Source organism: Artibeus jamaicensis, unplaced genomic scaffold, assembly GCF_021234435.1.
Source record: "Artibeus jamaicensis isolate MK-2021 breed Jamaican fruit bat unplaced genomic scaffold, CSHL_Jam_final contig_466, whole genome shotgun sequence".
Lineage (NCBI taxonomy): Eukaryota > Metazoa > Chordata > Mammalia > Chiroptera > Phyllostomidae > Artibeus > Artibeus jamaicensis.
In genome coordinates, this window is record NW_026521844.1 from 21,369,101 (window position 1) to 21,384,905 (window position 15,805).

The window sequence follows — 15,805 nt, forward strand, 5'->3', positions numbered from 1 at the left end:
CTACATTCCTTTGAGGCAGCATTGTAATGGTGCATCTTTTGACTAAAAGTTGATGTACCTTTGGTCTACTCTTATAATGGAACTCAAGGATTTGGTTGGTATTCATAATGATCCCAACCAAATTCAAGAAGTTACTTTTGCATGCCATTTTGCCATTCTTATCCCCAGAGCATAAAGGGGCAATCAGTTGAAAAGTGCTTTTTCCCTAGTATTCTGTTTGGACTGACTACTTCAACCTGTGTTTACTTGGGACCTAAACATTACTGAGGTTGGCACACCCCATTTTAAGTAGGCATCACGCCAGTGTAGCAGATGGCCTATGAAATTGTCAGTTGATAGTTTATGTATAAATCTCTAATATTGTCAAGTGGACAAAGTCCTTAACCAGAAATGTCAAAAATGCTTGTCAGTTGCCTCTAGGTGCCTTACCTCTGCACCATTACTGTGCCTCACCACTGCAGGTGTCTTTAGACTCTTAATAGCCTCCAGAGAAACTACTGTTAAATGATGTAGACAGGTGGTTCTTGGCAAAATGCACTCCGATGACCTGTATCCTCTTCTGCCATTTTCTATCTTTTATAGATTGTTCCCTACCTACACTGTGTACCTGCAACTTGAACCAATTCTATTGAAACTTTATCACTTGCCATTTTCTTTTTAGGAAGAAAGAAAGACTGTTATTTCACCATCATTCAAGGAATAAAAACCTCACACATAGTATATAATCAAGATAAGTTGCTTTCTGAGAGACAGGACCTAATCTCCAGCAGGGGTGTCCAACCTGTAGCCCACAGGCTGCATGAAGCCCGGGGTGGCTATGAATGCAACCCAACACAACACTGTAAATTTATTTAACACATAAGATATTTTTTAAAACTATGTTAAATTTTTAAAGACTTTATTTATTTATCTTTAGAGGGGAAGGGACAGAGAGAGGGAGAGAAATATCAATGTATGGTTGCTTCTCATGCGTCCCCTGCTGGGACTGGCCTGCAATCCAGGCATGTGCACTGACTGGGAATTGAACTGCGATACTCTGGTTTGCAGGCCCGTGCTCAATCCACTGAGCTACACCAGCCAGGGCCCAACACACAAGATTTTTTGTGATTATGTGTTGCAGTGTATTTAACATATGGCCAATGACAACACTTCTTCTTCCAGTGTGGCTCAGAGACACAAAAAGGTTGGACACCCCTGCATTGTCACTCTCACAGGGCTTTGCCACACTGACTCATCATTTTTTTCCTCTGAAATTTTTGTCATCTACTTTGTTCTTTCTTCCTCTATAACTAATTTCTTCCAACCTCCTACACTCTTTGTGAAGGCATGGTCCACCTATTAGTCTGCCTAAGAGATGCTTGAACCATGGCCTGATAATTTGGTTTTTTTTTCCCAAGAGTAAATAATGAACATATTTGTTAACTCCCTCTTGATAATCTCGCTGCCTCTTGCAGGTCATTTATACCCTTGTTTATGTCATCAGGATTGCTGACTGATGCCAAGTGAACTGGCTTTGTGGCCATGGAAAAAACTTCATTTCATTAAACTTGCTTATCCATCAGGTGTTACATAAAACCTTCTAAGTTCCACACACCATTCTAGATGCCAGAGTTACAACAGTGAACAAATGGACACAATCTTTGTCCTCGTGGAGCTTACATGCTGTGACAACTTGGGACTGACACCCTCAGTAGAGACTGTGAGCTGATCACCTGTTCTGTCTTACAGTGAACACTCATTTGTGGTGGTGAGTTGATCTCACTGTCATCATCAAAAACAGTTCTAAATGGTCAACTGTTATTTTCCTTATATAGGTTATGCAATTATAAAAGATGGATAGTAAGAAAATAATTGGACATGAAGAAAAGCTTACAAATTCCTCTCAATTTATAGTCAGCTCTTCTGGAAGAACAGAGGGAATATATGAAAAAAATCTCTGTGGGCTTGAAATTGATTTGATATATTATGGAGTCTCTTTAAATTGTTAATTATAATGTAGTACATTGCTGTGAATTACTCCCACTCCTTTTTATTGTTCCTGTACATTCTGGTAGGAACCAGAGCTAGAGACTCTGAACATGCACACACAGACCATCAATTACATGGGTTACCCACAGTTAGGCTGGAGGGCCAGTGCTGGTGGTGCTACTCTGATTCAACTGTGTGGTGTATATAATAGGGCCGTGCGATATGTCATCCAAACTAGGATAGTTTCTGACCTGGAAGGGCATACACCAAATACAAGGGACTTAGTTCCACCTAATTTTGGCATTCTGAAATAACAAATTACCAGGCTACTAGTCTATTTCCTTTTTTTCAAGGTCATCATCAAGCAAAATTGTCATAATTAGGTCAAATGATTTCTTATTGACACTTTTTGTTTTTCCCTTAATCCTTACCCAAGGACATGATTATTGATCCTAGAATGAGAGAAAAGGAGAGAGGGAGAAAGAGAGAAGAGAAAGAGAAATGTCGATGCGAGAGAGAAATGCCAATCAGTTGCCTTCAGTATGTACCGCCACCCAGGACCACACCCAAAGCCCGGGTGTGTGCCCTGACTGGGAGTAGAAACTGCAACCCTCTGGTGCACGGCACGATGCTCCAACCAACCTAGCCACCATGTCAGGGCTCTTACTGACACCTTTATAAAGCAATTCTGCCCTTAAATCCCCTCCCACTTTGGTGGTAGAGGTGGTGGTGGGGCAGACCCCTATCTTTTTTTAGCAAAGGGAGAAGAAGAGGCTTCCAGCCTCTAGTTTTTAAAACCTACCTATAGGCTGGCTCGCTGCCCGGCATCTTCTGCGCTCCCACTCCAACTGTGATTGTCTCTGTTTTACACCTTACTATATGTTTTAAAATTATTTATGTGCCTATCACCTTTAATAAAGCTTTATGCCTTTGTAGGGCAGAGGTCACATTTTACTTATGCTTTAACCTGTCTGTGCCTCTGGTTGCTCCTCTTTAAAATGCAGGTAACAGTACTAACCACATAGAATTTTACAAAAATCAGATTAATGAAAACATTTGTAATTCTGGTAATAGTGCCTGGCACATCTGGCACATAGTAAGCTGTTAGCTCAATGTTATTATCATCATTATTTGTCACCATGGTACCTAAAGCCAATGTCATAGACACAAAAACATGTATATTAGATATTAGTAATTCATCAAATACTTGTTATTGTTTTCTGTATTCAAGACACTCTATTCACTATGAAGGTGATCCAGGAACACATTTTTAGTAAGGATGGGGAACAGGAATGAGATATGCACATAAATAATTATAATATAAGATAAAAAGTAATAGGTGGTATAAGAGAGGTAAAGATACAGTGATATTGTTATTTTTAATAGAGAACATCTTCAGACTGAAAGGATTAGGGAAGATTGTAGGACTGAGATGTAATTGTAGTTGAATCTTGAGGAAAGTACAAAATTTGGATATATAGACATTTTTGTTAGAGGTGAAGACATTCCAAGGGTGACTATGTAAGTAAAGTATGGAAGAGGAAAATCTTGAGGCTTACTGAGGATGGTGACAAGTATTTTCTAGGAGTTAAGCTTGGAGAAGACCTGAGAGGTAGTCTGGAACTAGATAATGAAAGATCTTGAATGTCAGGCTACAGATTTTGTGTTACATTTGATTTATTTTCTGTTTAATAAAGCATCTGGGTTTTTAAAATTATGAATAAAAGTCATGAAAATTCATGAACTAGGAGGCTCTCCCTGTTCTTGTTCACTTATCTTGTAGATAACGGGGAGGTGGTTACATAAGAAATCATCCTGGAATCGATGCATTGCTCTGCCTGTGAGGCAGGACCCTCAGTTTCTGAGCCGGGATCTTCTCCCTGTGTGACCCCTTTCAAGTCTGTACCCTCCCCTGCCTCTTCATCTGTAAAAGAGTAAATATTAAGGATGTATGTAGATGGACTCTAAAAGTATCTCCTTTTCTAAAACTTTTGTGGAGGAAAGAGGATATAATAGCGTATAGTGTTAGGAGTAGAAGTTATTTATCCCAATGAAATGGACTTTGTTTTTTTTTTTTTTGTGAGTAGTCAGACTTAGAAGTTGCTTTATTATACTTATTTTTAAACAAACTATATTGGCACATTATTGAAAAATAAGATAAGAAAAGAGAACACATAAAGCCACTGAAAATACTGTCCCTAAGAGATCTATACACATTCTGCTCTGATGGTTTTTGTCCATTGCTCCTTTCTGGGTCTGGTCGTGGCACCTGCCCAGTCCCCTTTTCTCTGTTCTCCCCTCTTGGCTGATGAATTTCAACCAAGAAACTGGTTGTTTCAGTTTGGTTGAAATTGAATTTGATTGTTTCTCCTCATCTCTTGGTTGATGAATTTCTCTCATGTGTGTTTTTGTGTATACTTCTATTTCTAACCATTCACCTCTTTGTTATTTCTCTGACCATCTGTCTCTTCACCTACCTGTCTTCATATAGATGGATATTGATTATAATATTTTACAAGATTGTAAGAGTGAGAATAAAAGTATCAGAAAAACTTCATCAGAAGTAAGTTTAAGGAAATAATAGATGGTGGTTCTTAAGGAACAACTCTACTCTCACCCTTAGCCTACTTCCTAAACCTATCCAAATTTAAAGAAATACCAAGGTTTTCCCATGATTTTCTTGGGCATGCAATTGGAGAGCCCCAAAGTTAGCAGCCCCTAGCTTTTGGCCTCTGTAATCTGCCCCCCCACTCCAGTGTTCTGATTCTCAGTGCTGCCAGGAGGTAGGCTCTGCTGAGCCACAGCAGTTCATCAACAGGAGGGCCCCACTAGTAAGTGTCCCAATCTGGCTGTATTGTCATGATTAATATTTGTAGTCAAGGTCTTCAGGCATTACAAAATTCCAACGTGCCTTCTGAATCACCAGAATAGTCAATTGTAGTTGGCCTCAGGTTTCTTGTTGGGAGTACATTTCTTGCTTAAGTACATTTATTGTACTTAAATGTTTTGAAAATTGAGATTAGAACTCTACTGTGGAGGGGTCTTTGTGTAACCTGCAGTGTGTGATTAATCCAATTCATCTGCACTTCTCTTTCTTTGGCCATTCCAGATAACAGAGTTTTTTAGATTTGTTTTTATGCCCGAGAATAAAACTATTATTCTCAAGGAGAGAATATTTCCTGAGGAGAATTTTGATTACTGAAAGAATAAAAGATGATAAACACACATTGGCCATTAAACATTTTGCAGATAAACTAAGTGCACTATGGGCTTTAAAATATTCTCTTATTAAAGTGGTATTTCAAGGAATTTTTGGTTTTATGTCTTTCCCTAGAGCCTTATACACAAGAAAACACTCTTCCTCTACATCTTATAAAATGCTCATGTATACAGTTTTAAAGTACTTGATATCAATAAGGTGTCTCCCCACTTTTGGAGACTTTACTTCTTGGCAGAATGTTGGAAAAAAGCTAAAAAGAGGACCCCAAAATGTCCTCAGTGATGTTGTTTGGAGAACTTTCCAAGCCTTGGAGCCTAGTCATTGAAGTTTTGTGGTAGAGGCAATGGGAATCTCAGGAAGGCAAGAAAATTCAAGTTTGAGCAGCAAAAAGGGGAAGAATATTGACCTTGGATAGCTCCAGAACTACTGCTATCCCATGCCCGGAAAAAGAAACAAATACGGGAATACAAAAAGACATGCAAAGCCAGTTGGGGAAGTGGGTCCTCGAGGGGGAATCGTACACCTGGAAAGTTACCGCAGTAGTGAGGAGAGAAACCCAAATTATGACCCTTAAATAGGACTTGTAAATCTCCTTCTCTTCCTTCCCTCACTTCTTCTGCCTTCGGATTAAAGCTCTACCCAGCTCCGGAACCATAGCTTCCTTTAAGGCTTCTGTATTCCGTCGTGGAAAATTGTATGAGACTAAAGCACAATCCCAATCCAATCCATTTTCTAGTTCGCAAGAGAAAATCCAGTCCGGCGTTTATTTTTAGCAGCGCTTCCCTGTGACCAAAAGCTACAGCTCCTTGCTAGGATAACAGGGGACCGTGTTGGGTAGAGAAACGAAGGGGGCGGGGAGCAGGAGGCGGTGAAAAGGGGAGGGGGACGTCCTGCGCATGCGTGCCAGCGCCCATGCAAATCGTACATCCAGAGAGCAAAGTGGGATGATCTGTCACTACACCTGCAGCACCAAGATCCGAGGACAGCTCCTGCTTGCCGCTCCCAAACCCAGGTAAAAAAAAAAAAATATGAGCGGGCACCGTGCATGCATTTCAATGCCAGATGTGCTTCGCAATATATCCCCCATTGAGGCAATCTGCTGCTGCTGCTAACTGTCCTTTGGTGGCTGATTGCAGCTTCAAGGTTTAAGAAATCCCATCTTTCAGGAAGCCTGAGGGGAAGGAAGGAAGTACGGGCGAAATCATCACATTGGCTTCCCAGATTTGGGAATCTGAAGCGGGCCCACATCTTCCGTCCAACTTCCACTGAACTTCCCAGCACTCGAAAGGGACCGAAATGGAGAGCAAAGGTATGTAGCTGTCCCCATCGGGGGACTTCCCGCTGCATGCGCGTGTGGCCAGGGCAGTCCTCAGCGAGGGGACTGCAGTGCTTGGGGAGCGAGCATCGTATTAGGTCGATAGGAGGAGATGCTATGTCCGTTGCAGCATCAGGGAATCCTGGCAGGAGGGCCACTTATTTTTTAACTCCCTCAGCTTGAAGACACTGTTTAATACTCCATCAGTTGCTTAGTGAAGTGTGATGAGTTGTTTGTATTTATTTTTTCTTTCTTGGGTGGGGGAGCATCCATAGATGGTGGGGGAGGAGAGATGTGTTGATAAAACAATTTCTCTTCCGTGGAATGGATGGGTTCAAATAAATAGAACTCATTTGCTTTAGGATTGCTGACAGTCATGTTTGTATCTGATATCCAGTAATGCATTGCTATAAAAAATGTTTGGATACCTCCACCCCCACCCCACAAAGATGGTATTTCTGGGTGTGTATGACCACATCCTACTGCATTTTCAATATATACCAGCAGAGAAATTGGGTCTATTTGAAATGGTGTGCGTTAGAACTGACCTCCAAGGCGAACAGCGTATCAGGAGTACTGCTTCACTCCCGAACATGATGCATTTACTAGTTGTGGACATGTATATATTAATATTCTCCTCCTAAGCAATTCTGTATGATGTACACATACCAACTGGGAAATGAACTGTGAAATCCAACTTCTGATGGCATATTTAATACACATAAACAAAATGGTTATTGAAATTTTAAGGTTGGATATCCTTTGAGTTTAACTCCATAGATGCAGGTCTCCTCTTCCTCCCCTGCCGCCTCCTTAAAACGCCCACCTGGTTGCAAGAGCCTTGAGCGATGTAGTCAGATGCCCAGTAGGAATATTGGACGTACTTAATTCTGGTAAAATAAGAAGAAATGATGTCAACTTTTATGAAACTATATTCATTACCCAGCACTTGAGAAGCTATATTTGAAACAAGGTTTTATTTTTAAACCAGGAATGTCAGTCATTGTGCTAATGTGCTCTGGATCAGGGAATGGTGGTGGGTTACCTACTTCTGGGCTGATTAATAAAGCTGGCATATTGAATGGTAGCCAGTATATAATCTGAGTATTTTAAGTGTTTTAAGTATTTAATTAGTCGAGTTAACTATTTGAAGCTAAGTAGGCATCTACAGACAGTATAAAAAGAACTGAATTGACATGGATTCAGAGTAAATGGCAATTTTCAGTTTAGGCGAATTATTCTTATGATTCACTGATGGGCATTTCCACAACTAACAACAATGTACATGAGAAAATCTTTGTCTATAAATATAATGAGGCATATATTTATTAATTCTATTGTAGAATCCATTTAAAAATGAGAAGCTTCTTAACTCATAGAGGTCTTCCAGTTAAGTATTTGTAGAACATAAAATTAATGATAGAGCATTGTTCTACTATAAAACAGTTTTTTGTGTGCTTAGATGACATCTGCTATTTGGTTATTAACTTTTTTTAGGCAAGGATTCTTGGTAACATTTTGGCCTCCAATTTATGTACTAATTTCTGATCCATCATAAAGGGGATGTATCTCTTAGTAATAAATTTTTATTTCCCTTCCTTGCCCAGAAAATATGTTACATGTCACTCCAAGTCCCAGGTGGTCACTCTACCCAGTTTGACAGCAGTAGAGTTCTAGATATTCTCCCAGTCTTGGGAGTTTTGAAGGGAGGAAGATTCTGGGAAATGTATCAGAGGAGAATCAGGCCAGAACTTCTTTGCCTGTCCAGGTACCAGTGATATGGGTATGAACTGCAGCACTGATTAAAAGACCATGAAGAATTTTGCCCCAAGCCAGTATTGTGGTAATTTTGCAGAATTACCTTAATAGTATGATGTATAAGACTTGATGAAAGTCTTGATGCAAGTTAGTACTCAGTCTTCTTTTACAAAGCTGAATTAGCCAGGTAGTGATCCCAGAAAGAAGGCTGATTTTTGACATTTTGAACTTATTTCCTAAGTTGGTGCCAATGGCAACTAAACATTGTAGCTAACTTAAAATTTGTATTATAGAAGAAAAAAAGTATATTAAGAGGGTGTATCTGTATCTTATTCAAACTGGCACGTTTTTCAGACTTTATACTGCTGTGTACAAAGTTCTCTCTCCAGCAGATTCAAATCTATTTCTAGGAAGACATTCCCAAATGTAAGTACATATAATTATTTTTTTATCCTGGAAACGCTTTTAAGATAGACTTAGAGTATGATGGCATAAGCCAGTTAAGGGTTCAAGAATTTTTCATCCCCCCCAAAATCTAGTGGCCTAATAAGTCTCGAATCCTGTCACCGGTATTTGACAACCTTCATGTTACCTCCAGCATTTGAAAGCCTTTCTCAGGGCATTTGTCCAGAGTCTCCAGCAAGTTGATCCTCAGTTATTCACAAATAAGATCAATTTTCTTTTGCGTCCTTACTTATTGCTCTGCCTCCCTTCCTGTCATCCAGGGTAAAGAAGAGAGGAAAAGAAATCAATTAACCTAGCAATCGAGTCAGCATCTAATTTCAGTGATCTTTATGGACCGGGGTAATTAATATTGCTTCAGAGATTTGGGGTAGTTGGTGCACAGTCCAAACAGCTTTGGCAGAATTTGGGCCTTGCAGCGATACGCAAACTTTGTTGCCCCCTGGAATCATCCGGCGTGCGTTTTGACTATCCTCACTCCTAGGTTATACCCCATACAAATTACCTCAGAATGTTGGGGTGGAAGAGATGTAGGTAGTTTTAAAAGATTTTCATTTGCCTATCTTTAGAGAGAAGGGGAGGGAGGAAGAAAGAGAGGGAGAGAAACATCGATGTGTGGTTGCCTCTTGTGTCCCCCACTGTGGGCCTGGCCTGCAACCCAGGCATGTGCCCTGACTGGGAATCGAACCGGTGACCCTTTGGTTTGCAGGCCAGCATTCAATCCACTGAGCCACGCCAGTGGGGGTGGTATAGGTAGTTTTAAAATATCCCAGATGCAGCAATGTTTGGGAACCACTGATTTAGGCTCTTAATAATTAAAATGTTGTTTGAAAGCTAGCTTTTTCAATGGCAGAATCTTGTTCTTGTACTCCAGGACTACTGAATCAGAATCTTAATTGAGGAAAATTCCCAAGTAATTTGTACATTAAAGTTTGAGAAGCATTGATTTAGAGTGAGGAAAAAGATTTATCTCTATCTATCTATCTATCTATCTATCTATCTATCTATCTATCTATCTATCTATCATCTATCTATCTATCAGCCCCTATCAATCATTTCTCTCTTTCTCTTCTTTTTTTCCTCTCCTGACTACTTATTACAGTTTTGGGTTTTTTTGGTCCAGCTGTGTTCTCATCATGAGGCTGGCATATTAGGAACACTGTAGAGCTTTTGAAGTATAAAGATGCTTAGGACACATTTCTAGACATTCTAGTTTAATTGGTTCTGGAGTGGAACCTGGGCATCTGTGTTTTGAGAACAGCTCCGCAGCTGACGCTAATGGACAGCCTGAGTTATCCACCGGTCTAGGCCCTTGCGGCTCAAGGTCTGCTCCAGAGACCGCACTGGCAGCAGCATTGAGGGAGTGTTAACATGACTTGGAACTTGTTAGAAATGCAGAGTCTCAGGCCCCACCCTACAGTTACTGAATCAAAACTGCAGTTCATCGGGATATGCTGGTCATTTCTATACATGTTACAGTTTAAGAAGCCCTGGTCTAGATCTTGGGGAACTGATTATATCTGAGAATGACATCACTTCAGGTGCCTCAGTAGAGATTTAATAGAATCTCACTAATCAATAGGGAAGCTCCTGGATATTTATTCATGGTATAGATCTTCTTGTTGCTTTTGAGCAGAATGAAAATGATAGAAAAAAATAGCCTGCCCCATAGTTAGATTAGAAAACAATTTTACTTATTACAAAATTTTAAATTGAATTTCTTGGGGTGACATTGGTTAATAAAATTATGTAGTGTTCAAAGCCAGTTTCAAGTAGCCTCTCTGCTCTTCTTTAGGCCGTTCACTTTAAACCCCTGATTTTCTCTGAACACTTATTTTCCAGGTCCATGTTGAGCTCCTGACAGGGTTCTGACATGTGCCCTTGGTGGTGTGATGGGGGACTTCCTAATCAAGGTGCATCCTAACCAAGTGCATATAGCTTTGCCCTGTGCCCCTTGCCTCTGTTCAGCTCTCCTGAGATTCGTTTGATGTGGCTCTCACTCCATGAGGTCTCCCCTGACCACCCCACCGACATCTAATTCATATTTTATTGGTACTTGTTTGTCCCTTATATACACCATTTCTTACAATCAGCATTGTGGTTTTTGTGCTCTTTATTTAAACAAATGCTTATTGAGCACCTGCTATAGTCCCAGTGTGCTTAGTTCAGAGAGTATAACAGAAAACCAAGATGCAATCTCTGATCTTAAAGATTTGACTCTCATATCTCCACTAATAGATTGACTGTATTATGTGAATAACATTCCTGCAGCTACCCATGTGCCTGCCTCAGATAAAACATCTTTATGTACCTTTGTACATGGGTACTCTAGGGGCTCAGACTGAATAGCTTTCATTAGTTTACCATGCCATGTTTGTGTAGCAGGAGACTGTAAATTCGGAGAGGGAAAATAAGTTTGGCTGGCAGGAGAGCTACAGAAACATCGATTTGATTCCAGAGCATAGACATCAGTAACGTGACCAGCTTTCTCTATAGAGAACTGCATATGTGTTCCCAATGAAGATTCAACTCTGTTCTGGGTTTCACACCATCTGCTGGAGTCCAGCCAGGGCCGTGAATTAATACATTCAATGTATAGAAAAGTCACTTCTCTGAAACCTGGATAGTTTACCCTACAGAAGAGAAAGAACATGTCTATGTAGAAACTCATTTAAGGAACTGGGAAGTGATTTTAAGAGAAGCTATCTTGTGGTTAAAAACAACAAGTAAAACGCAGAGTTGATCATGGTGGCGTAAGTAAAATACGCAGTAAAAAACACAGTGTAATAGAATGGGCATTGGCCGTAGGAGACCCCTGTTCTTACCCCAGCTTTAACGGTGTTATGCCATTTAGACAAATCATCCTTACTCTCTGAATCTCAAGATTCTTAAATGTTACAGGTAGTTCATCTTATTCAATTCAGTGTATTTACTGAGTTGCCACGTTGTTCCAGGCACATTGCTAAATGCAGGGATAGAAGTAGAAATAGTACACTGGCTTGCCTTCTAGGAGCTTGCATTTTGGGGCACAGGAGCAAGTTCAAGAGCTGTGGATTTCTAATGTCCTATGCCTCCTATGTACGTCTACCACCACGTGTCATGTATCCTTCCGAGTGGGAGTAGGTTGCCCAGCGGGCCAGAATATAAAATCATGCAGTAATTAATGACCACCACAGAGGCACTTAACGTTCCACAGCAATAATGCCTCTCTTTTGTTCCCCCTTTGGGTTTTTTAAACAAGATTGTTGTGTGGGAGAACATTTGAACTCACGCTAAATATCTGCTCTAAAAGCTGTTCCAGTTGACTAGATTCCTAGCCAGTAATCTATTGTCTGAGTTAGGTGGCTGTTATAAGGCTTGTTAGCATTAGTAATGAGTCTGGAGGTGGCCGGTTAGTTATTTTCTGTCATTCTCTTATCCCTGCTCTTTTCTACCTTTAAGCTCCTGAAGTACTAACCCTTCTAGTTATAGTTTTTGTGCCAATTAAATGGCCACTAATGGTATATTGGATTTGGTAATATTTGGTTTTCTGATTGTTTCATGTAGTAAGAGCCATAAATAATACTCATGAGCACTTCGTATATTTCTAAGGGCCTCTATATGCCATTTCCCTTAAAACTCTGCAATTAGACATTTTATTTTATAGATAACAAAAAGGAGTCTCACAAAGACTAAGTTAACCTAGGCGACTCATCTTAAATTTGCTTCTCTGTAAAATAAGAGTTATCTTGCCCATCTCGGGCCCCATACCATGAGTATGAAACAAAACTCGCCCCCGTGAAGCATTTAGAGATCTTTAGAATCAGCATCTCATCATGATTAGCTGTGTTTGTCCTTTCACTGGACAGTGAGATCCTGGTGGGGAGAAACTGGTCCTTTGCCATCTTCCCAGTTTTAGCAGCAAGCACACTGCATAGACACTCAACGAATCCTCTCCACTGACTTCCGCAAAAGACTCAATTTACCGAAGGGGATTTCTTTTGAGCTTATTTTATATATTTTACAGTAAGTCCTAGAACATCTGAATTTGTTTCTATGGTGCTCAGGCTTAGTTTCGAGGCAGTTATATAACATCTCGTTGGTTGGGGATGGAGAGATATTAGGTCAAGTATTATACCTCGGATGGGTTTAAACACAGACCATAAAATCTGGCCGAACAGAGATTCTCAATCAGAGGTGCACAGCAGGATCGCGGGGTACCCCATGGTACTGTGGACTTGGGTGTTTAAGAAGCACCTCAGGCGCTGAGGTTGTGCATTCTGAATCATGAATCAGGTGAGCTACAGGGTGGCTAATGTGAAGCTATGGCATGTACCTGTGTCCCTTATGAGAAGAACAGCAGGACTCTTGCTGCCTGGGCCTTGACTTTGATTATCATGCTCTTTAGAGTTAAAACAGTGTACATGGAGAAGAGAGACCTAATTTCTGTACTACAGGCTGGGGATAGAAAATAGACACAGGGAGTGTCTGAGGCTAAGATGACACATTGTTTCCGTAAGGTCTTCATGCTCATCTCCTTATTAGCATCCTTGCATGCAGAGCATGGTGGGATTTTTTCCAGGATCTATGTCTATAGTTCTAATTTTAGTTTGCTCATCTTTTCAGTTACTTCTGGAACCGTCTCTGTGTCCTGGTATCTGGGACTGTAGGACTCCCACCCAGTCAGACCGTGGGAGTTTGGGGCCTCGGTGCCGTGGTGCCGTGGACGGTGCCTTGGCGAAGTGCCCAGGGACACCTGTTGTTTCTCCACAGACATTGTCTTTCTTTCTTTAGCACAAACTGTCTTGCATTTTACCTGAAACTAAACCTACTGCCAGGATTCAGAGAGGACAGATAATCGAAAGCAGGGCTTTAAACTCTGTGAAAGAAGTAAAGGGAAGCTGTTATTCTGTGGTTAGGGTTTTGTTTCTCTTCTCTTTGTGGACTGGCCATAAGCCTGTGAAGCAGCCCAAAGGGACTAGACTGCAGGAAAAAGAATTCAGAAGCTTTCAGAGGCCATTCAGAAGACTAAAGACATCAAACATTCCCTTAACCAGCAGGCAAGAAGCAGCGGCAGTGCCAACCTGCCAAGGATCTGTCTCTCCCTGTCCCATTTGTCCCTACGCTTGTCACCCATGTGAAACAGGTTTTCTCAAACCCTGCAACACAGCTAACATTCAAATGGGGTGAACAAGCCTCAACACCAGGCAAGTTAGAAAATGCCTTTTCAGCTTTGGGAAACTGAAAACCTAGATACGTGTCTGACTGCAAAAAAAATGTTGTGATGTCTTAGCCCTGAGTCTCACTCACTGGGTTTCCAGGTCTACAAATGAGAGAACTGCACAAGATTTATCACATGATCATTCTTATTGCTATAATCTGGATGGTTTAAAATCAGACTATTTGAGCAGTTTTCTCCAAAGGCCCTTCCTCTTTAACTTCAAAATATGTCCAACATTTCCAGCACAATTTAAATTTGCATTTGGTTTACTTCTTTCTCTCTTCTGTAACTTCAGGAAAAAATATATGTATCAGAAGAAAAGTTGCCATGTAAAAATCACTTTATTTGCAAGCATACAGATAATTGAAAATGAGATGACGTGGGTACATTTTATTTAGGGACTTTGCATCAACCCTGAAAAGCAAACTGATGGTGCATGCAAATATAGCAAAACTCTCAATAATACCAAGGCAAAGGAGGCAATCAAAGCAATTGTAAAACAGGTAGTTGATTGCTTTATTTAATAAGCAGCATTTATTGAGTATAGACTATGTGTTAGATTCTCTAAAGCCAAGCTTTTCAAACTAGGGTGTGCATGCTGGTGGGATTATGAAAGTGTATGCTGGGGTGATTCAGAGAAGCATAGAAAACATGGTGCATGCTCTGGTGAAATAAAACTAATAAGGGACGACACACTAGAGAACCCAGGTTCAGGTTCTAGTCCCTCTATTCAGTGGTGGAGCCTCAGGGAAAAGTCTCTTCCTTCTCCTCTCTGGAGCTTAGTATCCCAAGCTGTTTTTTAACTCTGTTTGCTTATTGACTTCTACTTTCTTATTACAAAAAAACTGTATTTTTCCTTCCCTTGCTCCTCTTCAGACTTGATGTCTGTAGAAAGTAAAGCAGGGTGGTTATAATCACCACATTAACTGTTAAGCACCCACTGTAGGTTTGAGCTAGCTTTTTAATGCCATGAGTTCTGTGATTGAAGTTGTTGGGTCTATAGTGGGGTTGAGCAATGGGGTTGGGTCAAACAATTAATTTGGTTCCAAGTGAGAAAGCACTATGACGGCGGGGGGAGGGTACATTGCTCTTTGGTTGTGCATGGATTGCATGACTGTGACCACAGTAGAGGCCCACACATATCTGAACCAATGTGTGACTACAGGGGCCTTTGGAGAAGACCCTGGCTTGGGAGCCCGGGAAGTTGGATTTGAATCCTGAGTGTTGCCCTGGAGCATGTGTGAGATTAATCTGGTCACTTCCTTTCTCCGCCATTGGTTCTTCAACTTGTGAAATAAGGGGGATTAGAGGCAAGATTCTTTTCAACCCTGCAGTTGTAAGGACCAGCATTTGTGGGGTGTTGATGTAGGAACTGCGGTGGATACATTCATAAGGGTTTGTGGTTGGCGCCTTGGTCTCTCCTATTTCTTTGGCTAACTCAGTGGCATTTTTGCTCAGCAGATTGTACATTATGTTTTCATAACTTTTTTTTTACCCTCACACATATCTTCTTTAAAATTAAGATTAGTTTATTTATACATTAGTCATATGTAAAGTTGATTTGGTGAATATAGTTTTCTCTTCCTTCCCAACCCTAACCAGCATGTACCCCCTAAAAAAAGGAAAAGATGAACGGAATGATGCTAAGAGTCCAAGAGCCTAGTGTTTCACCAACATTATAGAAAGGATATTTTATGGTTCTCAGTCATTAGCAACATATTATTCAAAGTAATTGCACTCAATCCCTCACTGTCTTTAAGCAATTTAAAAACCAATAATCACATCTTTTGACATTTGATTGGCCACTGATCATTTTCGATAGGGGAAATATCTCTTTGATTTCCAGATGAAAATTATCCAAAGTATGAGTTTTATGGTTGAT

At 40.5% G+C, this 15,805-nt stretch overlaps 1 protein-coding gene across 2 annotated transcripts in view; it reads left to right on the top strand.

Annotated features, from left to right (window-relative positions):
- FGF12 (fibroblast growth factor 12) overlaps positions 1-15,805 on the top strand; it is a 529,784-nt gene that overhangs the window by 16,420 nt on the left and 497,559 nt on the right. Inside the window, exons 1-2 of one of the 2 annotated variants that reach the window (XM_053667217.1) lie at positions 6,109-6,200; positions 6,355-6,497. In XM_053667217.1, the coding sequence (XP_053523192.1) occupies positions 6,485-6,497 (13 nt within the window). In that variant the 5' untranslated portion in view covers positions 6,109-6,200; positions 6,355-6,484. Of the gene's footprint in view, positions 1-6,108; positions 6,201-6,354; positions 6,498-15,805 lie in introns of those variants that run through there. The other variant, XM_053667219.1, reaches the window with a different exon arrangement.